Source organism: Lepidochelys kempii, chromosome 9 (genome assembly GCF_965140285.1).
Source record: "Lepidochelys kempii isolate rLepKem1 chromosome 9, rLepKem1.hap1, whole genome shotgun sequence".
Taxonomy (NCBI): Eukaryota; Metazoa; Chordata; order Testudines; family Cheloniidae; genus Lepidochelys; species Lepidochelys kempii.
The window spans coordinates 11,837,567-11,849,891 of NC_136388.1; the positions used below are offsets into that span (position 1 = coordinate 11,837,567).

Genomic DNA, 12,325 nt, shown 5'->3' on the forward strand with positions numbered 1-12,325 from the left:
CCCAAATAGACTATCCTGTCAGTTTAATCACAAAGCATGCAATGGCTTCACTGCATTATATTTTGCATATTTTAGTCTACTAAGAGGATAAATGTATGTTATTCATAACTAGAGTACTTCAGGATGGCTTCTGTATCTAATGTCATGTCTTTTGTGGGTAAAATGTAACTGCCTGAAGTCTGCAATTAACTCCTTTGTTTAGTTGCAAAGCACAATTTATCAGCTGAACATTTCACTTTACCATCTTCTGTAGCTTGGCTCATATATTTTCACACCTTTCAGAAAAAGCATAGAAAAGACCCAGCAAATTCAGACAGTTCATCCTGTTTTTTGCAGCTTTGAGGCTTATGACCCAGTTGTGGTTTGCCCATGGCAGGAACTTATCTCTGTTCTAAATAGGCTCCTGTTTAGCTCTTTTAAAACAGTGAAAACTTGATATATATCAATAGGTGTGTCTAATGTGAAATTCAATTTCATGGCAATGCATTGAACAGTACAATGTTTGCTTAACAAGCAGAAAGGCCATGCTATTTGCACGTGTGTAATTTGTGAAGTTATATGTGACTGACTGCTGCAAGAAAATATTAAACAGAGAAGGAATACAAATCCAAAACATGCACATTGTCAAACTGAAATGTTGGACCTGTCCTGTAGTAGGTAACTTCTGGGTACTCTTCTGGCTCTGTCAATCTGTTTCTTCACTTCAGCAGGTGGGTATTGTAGTTGTAAGAATGCTTGATAGAGATCTTGTAGGTGTTTGTCTCTGTCTGAGGGGTTGGAGCAAATGCGGTTGTATCGTAGAGCTTGGCTGTAGACAATGGATCATGTGGTGTGGTCTGGATGAAAGCTGGAGGCAGGCATAGCGGTCAGTAGGTTTCTGGTATAGGGTTTATGTGACCATCGCTTATTAGCACTGTAGTGTCCAGGAAGTGGATCTCTTGTGTGGACTGGTCCAGGCTGAGGTTGATGGTGGGATGGAAATTGTTGAAATCATGGTTACCTACTATAGGACAGGCCCAACAAAGAAAATAACAGAACGCCACTAGCCATCACCTTCAGCCCCCAACTAAAACCTCTCCAACGCATCATCAAAGATCTACAACCTATCCTGAAGGACGAACCATCACTCACACAAATCTTAGGAGTTAGGCCAGTCCTTGCTTACGGACAGCCCCCCAACCTGAAGCAAATACCAGCAACCACACACCACACAACAAAACCACTAACCCAGGAACCTATCCTTGCAACAAAGCCCGTTGCCAACTGTGTTCACATATCTATTCAGGGGACACCATCATAGGGCCTAATCACATCAGCCACACTATCAGAGGCTCGTTCACCTGCACATCTACCAATGTGATATATGCCAGCAATGCCCCTCTGCCATGTACATTGGCCAAACTGGACAGTCTCTACATAAAAGAATAAATGCGCACAAATCTGACGTCCAGAATTATAACATTCAAAAACCAGTCGGAGAACACTTCAATCTCTTTGGTCACTCGATTACAGACCTAAGAGTGGCAATTCTTCAACAAAAAAACTTCAGAAACAGACTCCAAGGAGAGACTGCAGAATTGGAATTAATTTGCAAACTGGATACAATTAACTTAGGCTTGAATAAAGACTGGGACTGGATGTGTCATTACACAAAGTAAAACTATTTCCCCTTGTTTATTTCCCTCCCTACTGTTCTTGTCAGGTGCTGGAAATGGCCTACCTTGATTATCACTACAAAAGGTTCCCCCCCACCAAACCCCTACTCTCCCGCTGGTAATAGCTCACCTTTCCTGATCACTCTTGTTACAGTCTGTATGGTAACATCCATTGTTTCATGTTCTCTGTGTATATAAAATCTCCCCACTATATTTTCCACTGTATGAATCCGATGGAGTGAGCTGTAGCTCACGAAAGCTTATGCTCTAATAAATTGGTTAGTCTCTAAGGTGCCACAAGTACTCCTTTTCTTTTTTGGACTTTTAAACTCCCTTTATTCATCTGTGAATGTGAGAGAGAGAATTTCAGGTTGAAAAGTCAACCTTTAATACACACAGAAATGCACACATCTCCTTAGCTGCTCAGAGGGAGATTCCAATTACCCCTATGCCCTGGTCTACACTAGGACTTTAGGTCGAATTTAGCAACGTTAAATCGATTTAAACCTGCACCCGTCCACACAGTGAAGCCCTTTATTTCGACTTAAAGGGCTCTTAAAATCGATTTCCTTACTCCACCCCTGACAAGTGGATTAGCGCTTAAATCGACGTTCCCAGCTCGAATTTGGGGTACTGTGGACACAATTCGATGGTATTGGCCTCCGGGAGCTATCCCAGAGTGCTCCATTCTGACCGCTCTGGACAGCACTCTCAACTCAGATGCACTGGCCAGGTAGACAGGAAAAGAACCGCGAACTTTTGAATCTCATTTCCTGTTTGGCCAGCGTGGCAAGCTGCAGGTGACCATGATGGAGTCCCAGAATCGCAAAAGAGCTCCAGCATGGACCGAACGGGAGGTACGGGATCTGATCGCTGTTTGGGGAGAGGAATCCGTGCTATCAGAACTCCGTTCCAGTTTTCGAAATGCCAAAACCTTTGTGAAAATCTCCCAGGGCATGAAGGACAGAGGCCATAACAGGGACCCGAAGCAGTGCCGCGTGAAACTGAAGGAGCTGAGGCAAGCCTACCAGAAAACCAGAGAGGCGAACAGCCGCTCTGGGTCAGAGCCCCAAACATGCCGCTTCTATGATGAGCTGCATGCCATTTTAGGGGGTTCAGCCACCACTACCCCAGCCGTGTTGTTTGACTCCTTCAATGGAGATGGAGGCAATACGGAAGCAGGTTTTGGGGACGAAGAAGATGAGGAGGAGGAGGAGGTTGTAGATAGCTCACAGCAAGCAAGCGGAGAAACCGGTTTTCCCGACAGCCAGGAATTGTTTCTCACCCTAGACCTGGAGCCAGTACCCCCCGAACCCACCCAAGGCTGCCTCCTGGACCCAGCAGGCGGAGAAGGGACCTCTGGTGAGTGTACCTTTTAAAATGCTATACATGGTTTAAAAGCAAGCATGTGAAAGGATTACTTTGCCCTGGCATTTGTGGTTCTCCTAGATGTAGTCCTAAAGCCTTTGCAAAAGGTTTCTGGGGAGGGCAGCCTTATTTCGTCCTTCATGGTAGGACACTTTATCACTCCAGGCCAGTAACACATACTCGGGAATCACTGTAGAACAAAGCATTGCAGTGTATGTTTGCTGGCATTCAACCAAAATCCGTTCTCTCTCTCTCTGTGTTGTCCTCAGGAGAGTGAGATATAATTCATGGTCACCTGGTTGAAATAGGGTGCTTTTCTTCAGGGACACTCAGTATAGCCCATTCCTGCTGGGCTGTTTGCCTGTGGCTGAACAGAAATGTTCCCCGCTGTTAGCCACAGGGAGGGGGGAAGGTTGAGGGGGTAGTCACGCGGTGGGAGGAGGCAAAAATGCGACCTTGTAACGAAAGCACATGTGCTATGTATGTAATGTTAACAGCAAGGTTTACCCTGAAAGAGTGTAGCCACTGTTTTATAAAATGTGTCTTTTTAAATACTGCTGTCCCTTTTTTTTTCTCCACCAGCTGGATGTGTTTCAATGATCACAGGATCTTCTCCTTCCCAGAGGCTAGTGAAGCTTAGAAAGAAAAAAAAACGCACTCGCGATGAAATGTTCTCCGAGCTCATGCTGTCCTCCCACACTGACAGAGCACAGACGAATGCGTGGAGGCAAATAATGTCAGAGTGCAGGAAAGCACAAAATGACCGGGAGGAGAGGTGGAGGGCTGAAGAGAGTAAGTGGCGGGCTGAAGACAGGGCTGAAGCTCAAATGTGGCGGCAGCGTGATGAGAGGAGGCAGGATTCAATGCTGAGGCTGCTGGAGGACCAAACCAGAATGCTCCAGTGTATGGTTGAGCTGCAGCAAAGGCAGCTGGAGCACAGACTGCCACTGCTGCCCCTGTGTAACCAACCGCCCTCCTCCCCAAGTTCCATAGCCTCCACACCCAGACGCCCAAGAACGCGGTGGGGGGGCCTCCAGCCAACCAGCCACTCCACAACAGAGGATTGCCCAAAAAAAAGAAGGCTGTCATTCAATAAATTTTAAAGTTGTAAACTTTTAAAGTGCTGTGCTTAAAGTGCTGTGTGGCATTTTCCTTCCCTCCTCCACCACCCCTCCTGGGATACCTTGGTAGTCATCTCCCTATTTGTGTGATGAATGAATAACGAATGCATGACTGTGAAGCAGCAATGACTTTATTGCCTCTGCAAGCGGTGATTAAAGGGAGGAGGGGAGGGTGGTTAGCTTACAGGGAAGTAGAGTGAACCAAGGGGCGGGGGGTTTCATCAAGGAGAAACAAACAGAACTTTCACACTGTAGCCTGGCCAGTCATGAAACTGGTTTTCAAAGCTTCTCTGATGCGTACCGCGCCCTCCTGAGCTCTTCTAACCGCCCTGGTGTCTGGCTGCGCGTAACCAGCAGCTAGGCGATTTGCCTCAACCTCCCACCCCGCCATAAACGTCTCCCCCTTACTCTCACAGATATTGTGGAGCACACAGCAAGCAGTAATAACAGTGGGAATATTGGTTTCGCTGAGGTCTAAGCGAGTCAGTAAACTGCGCCAGCGCGCCTTTAAACGTCCAAATGCACATTCTACCACCATTCTGCACTTGCTCAGCCTGTAGTTGAACAGCTCCTGACCACTGTCCAGGCTGCCTGTGTACGGCTTCATGAGCCATGGCATTAAGGGGTAGGCTGGGTCCCCAAGGATACATATAGGCATTTCAACATCCCCAACAGTTATTTTCTGGTCTGGGAAGAAAGTCCCTTCCTGCAGCTTTTGAAACAGACCAGAGTTCCTGAAGATGCGAGCGTCATGCACCTTTCCCGGCCATCCCACGTTGATGTTGGTGAAACATCCCTTGTGATCCACCAGAGCTTGCAGCACTATCGAAAAGTACCCCTTGCGGTTTATGTACTCACCGGCTTGGTGCTCCGGTGCCAAGATAGGGATATGGGTTCCGTCTATAGCCCCACCACAGTTAGGGAATCCCATTGCAGCAAAGCCATCCACTATGACCTGCACATTTCCCAGGGTCACTACCCTTGATATCAGCAGATCTTTGATTGCGTGAGCTACTTGCATCACAGCAGCCCCCACAGTAGATTTGCCCACTCCAAATTGATTCCCAACTGACCGGTAGCTGTCTGGCGTTGCAAGCTTCCACAGGGCTATCGCCACTCGCTTCTCAACTGTGAGGGCTGCTCTCATCCTGGTATTCATGCGCTTCAGGGCAGGGGAAAGCAAGTCACAAAGTTCCATGAAAGTGCCCTTACGCATGCGAAAGTTTCGCAGCCACTGGGAATCGTCCCAGACCTGCAACACTATGCGGTCCCACCAGTCTGTGCTTGTTTCCCGAGCCCAGAATCGGCGTTCCACAGCATGAACCTGCCCCATTAGCACCATGATGCATGCATTGGCAGGGCCCATGCTTTCAGAGAAATCTGTGTCCATGTCCTGATCGCTCACGGGACCGTGCTGACGTCGCCTCCTCGCCCGGTATCGCGTTGCCATGTTCTGGTGCTGCATATACTGCTGGATAATGCGTGTGGTGGTTGATGTGCTCCTAATTGCCAAAATGAGCTCAGTGGTCTCCATGCTTGCCTTGGTATGGCGTCCACACAGAAAAAAGGCGCGGAACGATTGTCTGCCGTTGCTCTGACGGAGGGAGGGGCGACTGACGACACGGCTTACAGGGTTGGCTTCAGGGAGCTAAAATCAACAAAGGGTGTGCCTGTACATCAAGGAGTATTTCAGGCAGGACTGCACGGAGGGTTCCAATAAGAAATGGTGCACCAAAGTTATCGTTGTTATTGGAACAAGGAGGTTAGCCTGGCCTCTGATTGATACATGGCTAGATTAACCTCGCTGCGCCTTCTCTGTGACTGACTGCAGTGTGATCTAGACAGGGGAGGAGGAAAATGAGTACAAAACAAATCTGGTCTATTTCTTGTTCTGACCCACTCCATCTATCCTTTACATCTTTGGCTGGCAGCAGACAAAAAAGGCGCGAAATGATTGTCTGCCCTTGCTTTCACGGGGGGAGGGAGGGTGGGAACGGGGTCCTGACGATATGTACCCAGAACCACCCGCGACAATGTTTTAACCCCATCAGGCATTGGGATATCAACCCAGAATTCCAATGGGCAGCGGAGACTGCGGGAACTGTGGGATAGCTACCCACAGTGCAACGCTCCGGAAGTCGACGCTTGCCTCGGTACTGTGGAAGCGCTCCGCCGAGTTAATGCACTTAATGCACTTAGAGCATTTTCTGTGGGGACACACACACTCGAATATATAAAACCGATTTCAAAAAAACCGACTTCTATAAATTCGACCTAATTTTGTAGTGTAGACATACCCTAAGAGAGGAAATGGAAGGCAGTTCCCCATGTATTGTCTCAACCTAGCAGCAACACTTCTCTGCCTTCTGCTCCCTTGAGCTTTCTTGGTCTGGGACCTAGCAACACCATTTCTCTGACTCCTTCTTTCCACTGCTCTGGGACCGTCTGTGAAGTCAGCCCCCAGGCTCTCACGCACAGCTTCCCTACGTGCACAGCCCTGAAAATCAGAGTATTGGAGGAGTTGCTCTTATTATCATGACAGCTTCTCCTGCACGTGCCAAAATCCTGCAGGAGGACTTGCAATCAATTCATGAGAGTTTAGCAGGGGGAGCTGCCATCCAATCCCCCCCATCACTGTGTTTTGCACCCCCTCAGGCTTCCTCTGGCTCTCACATCCCCTTGCAACTGTAAATCTGCCTCTTGCTCCACCCACGGCCCTGTTCCACCTCACTCACCCCATTCACAGTGGCTGTGCTAGTCCTCTCGGTCCCTGTGTCCCGTCTAGCCGCTTGAACTATAGAGTCATGGCTAGTTTGCCTGTGGACATGGATTCCTTCCATTCAATTAAACAGTGGGAGGTGGTAGCCAATTTTACTAAGGGCAGCCTAGCTTTCACCTGCACACTAACTATAGGGAAATGGTGGCCATCTTGCAGACTTCAGGCCCACTGACAGTAATAGGAAATGGTGGCCATTTTGTTTATGGGAAAATTTACAAGTTTAAAAATGGCTGATGATTGACCCTGGTGATAGTCTAAACAAAAAGAGCTGTCAGCCAGGCTTGCCGAGGTTTCCCTTGCTGCACACTGACAACAGATATTCTAGGCTTCTGAGTGGCAATCCTGAAATCTTATTATATAGATACTAATGTTACAAGGTCACTGAGGTTAGATTGTAACCAATCTAAAAATTGCTACAATATCCAGTGGATAGAAAGAGTGGAATAAGATGAGGTGGTGTTCCTCCAACTGCCAAAAAGCGATGGAGAGCACTGCTCATCCATGCCAGGGAGAGGAGCAGCAGCTACTGCTGCTGTTAGCAAAACAGGCCCAATTTCAATTGAGTCCTATAAGTGCTACTTTAATACAAATAATTAGGGCTGTCAATTAATCAGTTAACTCACATGATTAACTCAAAATTAATTGTGATTAAAAGAATTGCAATTAATCAGTTTTAATCACATTATTAAACAATAGAATACCAATTGAAATTTATTAAATATTTTTATAGCTTTTCTACATTTTCAAATATATTGATTTCAATTACAACACAGAATACAGTGTACACTGCTCACTTTATAGTATTTTTCATTTTTACAGTGCAAATATTTGTAACAAAAGAAATAGTATTTTTCAATTCACCTCATACATGTACTGTAGTTCAGTCTCTTTATCGTGAAAGTGCAACTTCCAAATATAGATTTTTTTTTTGGGAGGGGGTTATATAACTGCACTCAAAAACAAAACAATGCAAAACTTCAGAGCCTAGAAGTCCACTCAGTCCTACTTCTTGTTCAGCCATTCGCTAAGACAAGTTTATTTACATTTATGGGAGATAATGCTGCCCACTTCTTATTTATGTCACCAGAAAGTGAGAATACGTGTTTGTGAGGGACTTTTGTAGCCGGCATTGCAAGGTATTTATGTGCCAGATATGCTAAACATTCATATGCCCCTTCATGCATCAACCACCATTCTAGAGGACATGTTTCCATGCTGATGATGCTCGTTAAAAAAAAATCCGTTAATTTGTGACTGAACTCTTTGGGGGAGAATTGCAGGTCTCCAGCTCTATTTTACGTGCATTCTGCCATGTATTTCATGTTCTAGCAGTCTCGGCTATTACTCAGCACATGTTCATTTTAAGAACACTTTCGCTGCAGATTTGACAAAATGCAAAGAAGGTACCAATTTGAGATTTCTAAAGATAGCTACAGCACTTGACCCAAGGTTTAAGAACCTGAAGTGCCTTCCAAAATCTGACAGGGATGAGGTGTGGAGCTTGCTTTCAGAAATCTTAAAAGAGCAACACTCCGATGCGGAAACTACAGAACCTGAGCCACTAAAAAAGAAAAATCAACCTTCTGCTGGTGGCATCTGACTCCGATGATGAAAATGAACATGCGTTGGTCCGCACAGAGCTATAGAGCAGAACCCGTCATCAGCATGGATGCATGTCCTCTGGAATGGTGATAGAAGCATGAAGGAATATATGAATCTTTCGTGCATCTGGCATGTAAATATCTTGCAATGCCAGCTACAACAGTGCCATGAGAACACCTGTTCTCACTTTCAGGTGACATTGTGAACAAGAAGCAGGCAGCATTATCTCCCGCAAATGTAAACAACTTATTTGTCTGAGTGATTGGCTGAACAAGAAATAGGACTGAGTGGACTTGTAAGTTTACATTGTTTTATTTTTGATTGCAGTTATTTTTTTGTACATAAATTCTACATTTGTAAGTTCAACTTTCATATGATAGAGATTGCACTACAGTGCTTGTACTAGGTGAATTGAAAAATACAATTGTTTTTTACAGTTCACATATTTGTAATAAAAATAGTGAGCACTGTACTCTTTGTATTGTTATAATTGAAATCAATATATTTGAAAATGTAGAAAACATCCAAAAATATTTAAATAAATGGTATTCTATTGTTGTTTAACAGTGCGATTAATCGCATGAGAGTCCTACAAATAATGTTTCTGCTAAGTGCTATACAAATACATAGGAAGAGCCATTCCCTGCTCTGAGAGCTTACAGTCTAACTAGATGAGACAGACAAAGGTGGGAGGGGAAAACAGAGGCACTCAGAGGTGAAGTGATTTGCCCATAATCATACAAAAGGTCAGAAGCAGAACCAGGAAGAGAACTTAGGTTTGAGCCACAGTCTAGTGTCCTACCCATAGACACATGCTGTCCTGGGGTTCCCCCCTCTAGTTTACCCTTTGGGAATAGTTCTTGTTTCTAATAATTAAATGTTAGTGGTGGTCCATCAGCACCAATACGCTAAATACAGAAGTATGTGTGTGTGTGTTTTTCCCCCCAGGGCTAGGCACTTGGGGAAGCTGTTTGTGAGAGCCTAGAGGGTGGGACTGAGCACATAGACTTGCCCTGCCACTGAGCCCTGACTTCATCTATGGCCCTAGTGCAGTGAGAGGGTCCTGGAGCAGCAGGTGCGGGGTGTCAGGGAAACTCGTGCTGCTGGATGTCAGGAAGAGAAAGCTGGGGACAAGAGGAGGCAGAGAAATGTTGCTGCTGGGTCAAGACCATAATAGAACTGCCTTCTATGTCCTATCTTAGGGGGTGATGTGAGGAGGGATGGATAGCCAGACTCTCTCATTGTTTTTGAGCACACAAGGAGAACTGTGCTGTTATCTAGGTTGTTGATGAACAACAAAGTTTGGGCCTAATAACACAGCTGAAAACTCTTAGGGTGAAATCCTGGTCCTATTGAAATCAATGGGGAAAACTCCCAGATTGCTAAGATCAACAGAGACTTTCACCAAGTTTCTGATACGGTTTTAAAAAAACAAAAACAAAAAAAAACCCAAACAACCCACCAGAGCAAACAATCTACCCAGGACATGTCTGTTTCTTGTTTAAAAAGATTTAAACTTTGATCATGTACTATACTAATAAAACACTTTGTGAACAAAGCAATCTACTGATTTAGGCACTTTTATCTGCCATTATCAGGGTATAATTTAGAACCCAATTATTTCAGGTGCTCTGCACCCTCTGAGAGTTGCTAAATGCCTCCTGTTAGGTTGAAAATTGAAATTCAAGGTGCTTAGCACATCTCAGGATTAGCCCTCCAAAGTGGGCCTGAATCAGCCCCACTTTGGGTGAAATCCTAGCCCTATTTAAGTAAATGGGAGGTTTGCTATTGATTTCATTTTTAAATTTTGGAGCAAATTGTGTACTTCTTTCTGTATTAAGTCTTATTCATTACAGTTTTGTTATAAACTTGTTACTTTTATTAACTTGTAGATATCTTCTTTAAGATGCTGTCTCTTTTCTTTAGAGCTCCTGTATTACGACTGAAGAGCTCAATTATCACTGGAAAATCAATTCCAATTTTGTCCCAGTTATCTGTGTGCATCTTTTAATTTTGAAAACACTTATTGCTTAATATTTGTTGCAAAACAAAACCACTTTAGATATCTGCATTGTGACATCACATAAATATCTAATGTTAATTAAACAGGTGACAACTTCAGAGCTGAAGTGTGCTATAGCAAAATATGGAAGCTGGATGGCTCAATGAACATTGTGTTTTGAATTATAGCTACTAAGCAGTGACATTTGGAAGATTTCCAAGTACCATAGCTTTCTTCTGGCCTGTAAATTGTGGAATGAGCCCAGTTTGCAACATTTATAGCTTAGATGAGTTTTTTTCACCCCAGCACTATCCCTATATTTGTTGGGCTTGTCTTTGCAACTGAAATGGATTGTAGACTCATATGATCATTTTCACTTCTTTAGGATACAGGCCCCATGTTTCAAAAAAGCTTTATTCCATTCTTGTCTGCTTGATTTTTATACACAGAAATTTCCTGAGGTGATGAAAATACCAAGAGCATAAATGAATGGAATATTTTCTTTTTTTGGTTCAATTTTTATTGGGAATCCTCTATTAAAAGCAGCCATACTGGTCAGACCAATGGTCCATCTAGCCTAGTATCTTGTCTTTCAACAAGCTGCTTCATAGGGAATTAAAAGAAAAGGGAAATTATAGAGTAATCCATCCTGTCATTCTCTCCAAGCTTCTGGCAGTTAGAGGCTAGGGAAGCCCAGAGCATGGGGTTGTATCCCTGTCCATCTTGGCTAATAGCCATTGATGGACTTATCTATCCATCCTCTATATTACACTGGGGAAGTAGCTAGGACTTACCATTATAGCGGGATCATAGCTCCTCCAGGAGCTAAGAACAGTGGGGGCTGTCAGACTAATAATGATTAACCCTTTACTAAAATATTAATCATTTATTAACAATTTATAAATGGAACCTTACTCTGAAGTATGACCACTATTTGTATTCCAGTAGTCCCTAGAGGGGCTAATCAAAATGGGCATCATTGTGCCAGGCACTGCGAGATTAAAGTACTTTATGGATTTCTGTTTTAAAGCTTTAGCTTGCTTCCCGTGAGCAGAAGCTACAGTTGATGAAGGACAACCTCTGTTATGGAAGATGTCAGTCTATTTGGTGATCACTGAATACCCAATGGCACTTTTAACAAGAGACAGGATGTTAACTATGGGATCCAGGCCAAATCCTTATTCTGATAAGTGCATTTTAACTATCTACATTCCAGCAACTGAATAGGATATTCTGCACTTCTTCTTCTCAAATATCATGCATAGTCACTCTAGGGTGAGAAACAGCTGCCTAGTTTCAACCCACAGGTGGCTGTATATGGATTTAAGTGTTCCATATTTTAGCCACATGATAGGGTGGGTTAAGTAATTCATGTATTTTAAAAGATGCATAATTTATGCATTTGGTTGAGATCTTCAAAGACGGGATTTGGACTCACTGGTCCTATTAAAATTAATAGGAATTGAATATCTAAATCCCTTATGCATCTTTGAAAAAAATCTCATTTAACTCAAGGTAGCCTTCTCCCCCGCAAGGCCACAAAGGGTCCTGGCTAACAAAACTGCTTTTCATTTGGCATGGCCAGGGCTGTATGTGGAGGGGGATACTCATTCTAATAGTAAATATGGCAGGCGATCAGCTTGGCTTAACGGTGAAATCCTAGCAGATATTAAACATAAAAAAGAAGCTTACAAGAAGTGGAAGGTTGGACATATGACCAGGGAAGAGTATAAAAATATTGCTTGGGCATGTAGGAATGAAATCAGGAGGGCCAAATCGCACCTGGAGCTGCAGCTAG

General features: G+C 44.1%; 1 protein-coding gene and 1 long non-coding RNA gene across 2 annotated transcripts in view; both read left to right on the forward strand.

The window, feature by feature from the left end:
- Positions 1–12,325, forward strand: part of LOC140917151 (uncharacterized) — a 31,161-nt gene that overhangs the window by 7,857 nt on the left and 10,979 nt on the right. The gene's annotated exons all lie outside the window — the stretch shown is intronic.
- On the forward strand, positions 2,458–4,126 carry LOC140916968 (uncharacterized). Its single transcript, XM_073358866.2, has 2 exons — positions 2,458–3,017; positions 3,606–4,126. The coding sequence occupies exons 1-2, from the start codon at positions 2,462–2,464 to the stop codon at positions 4,124–4,126; spliced, it is 1,077 nt and encodes a 358-aa protein (XP_073214967.1). The 5' UTR covers positions 2,458–2,461.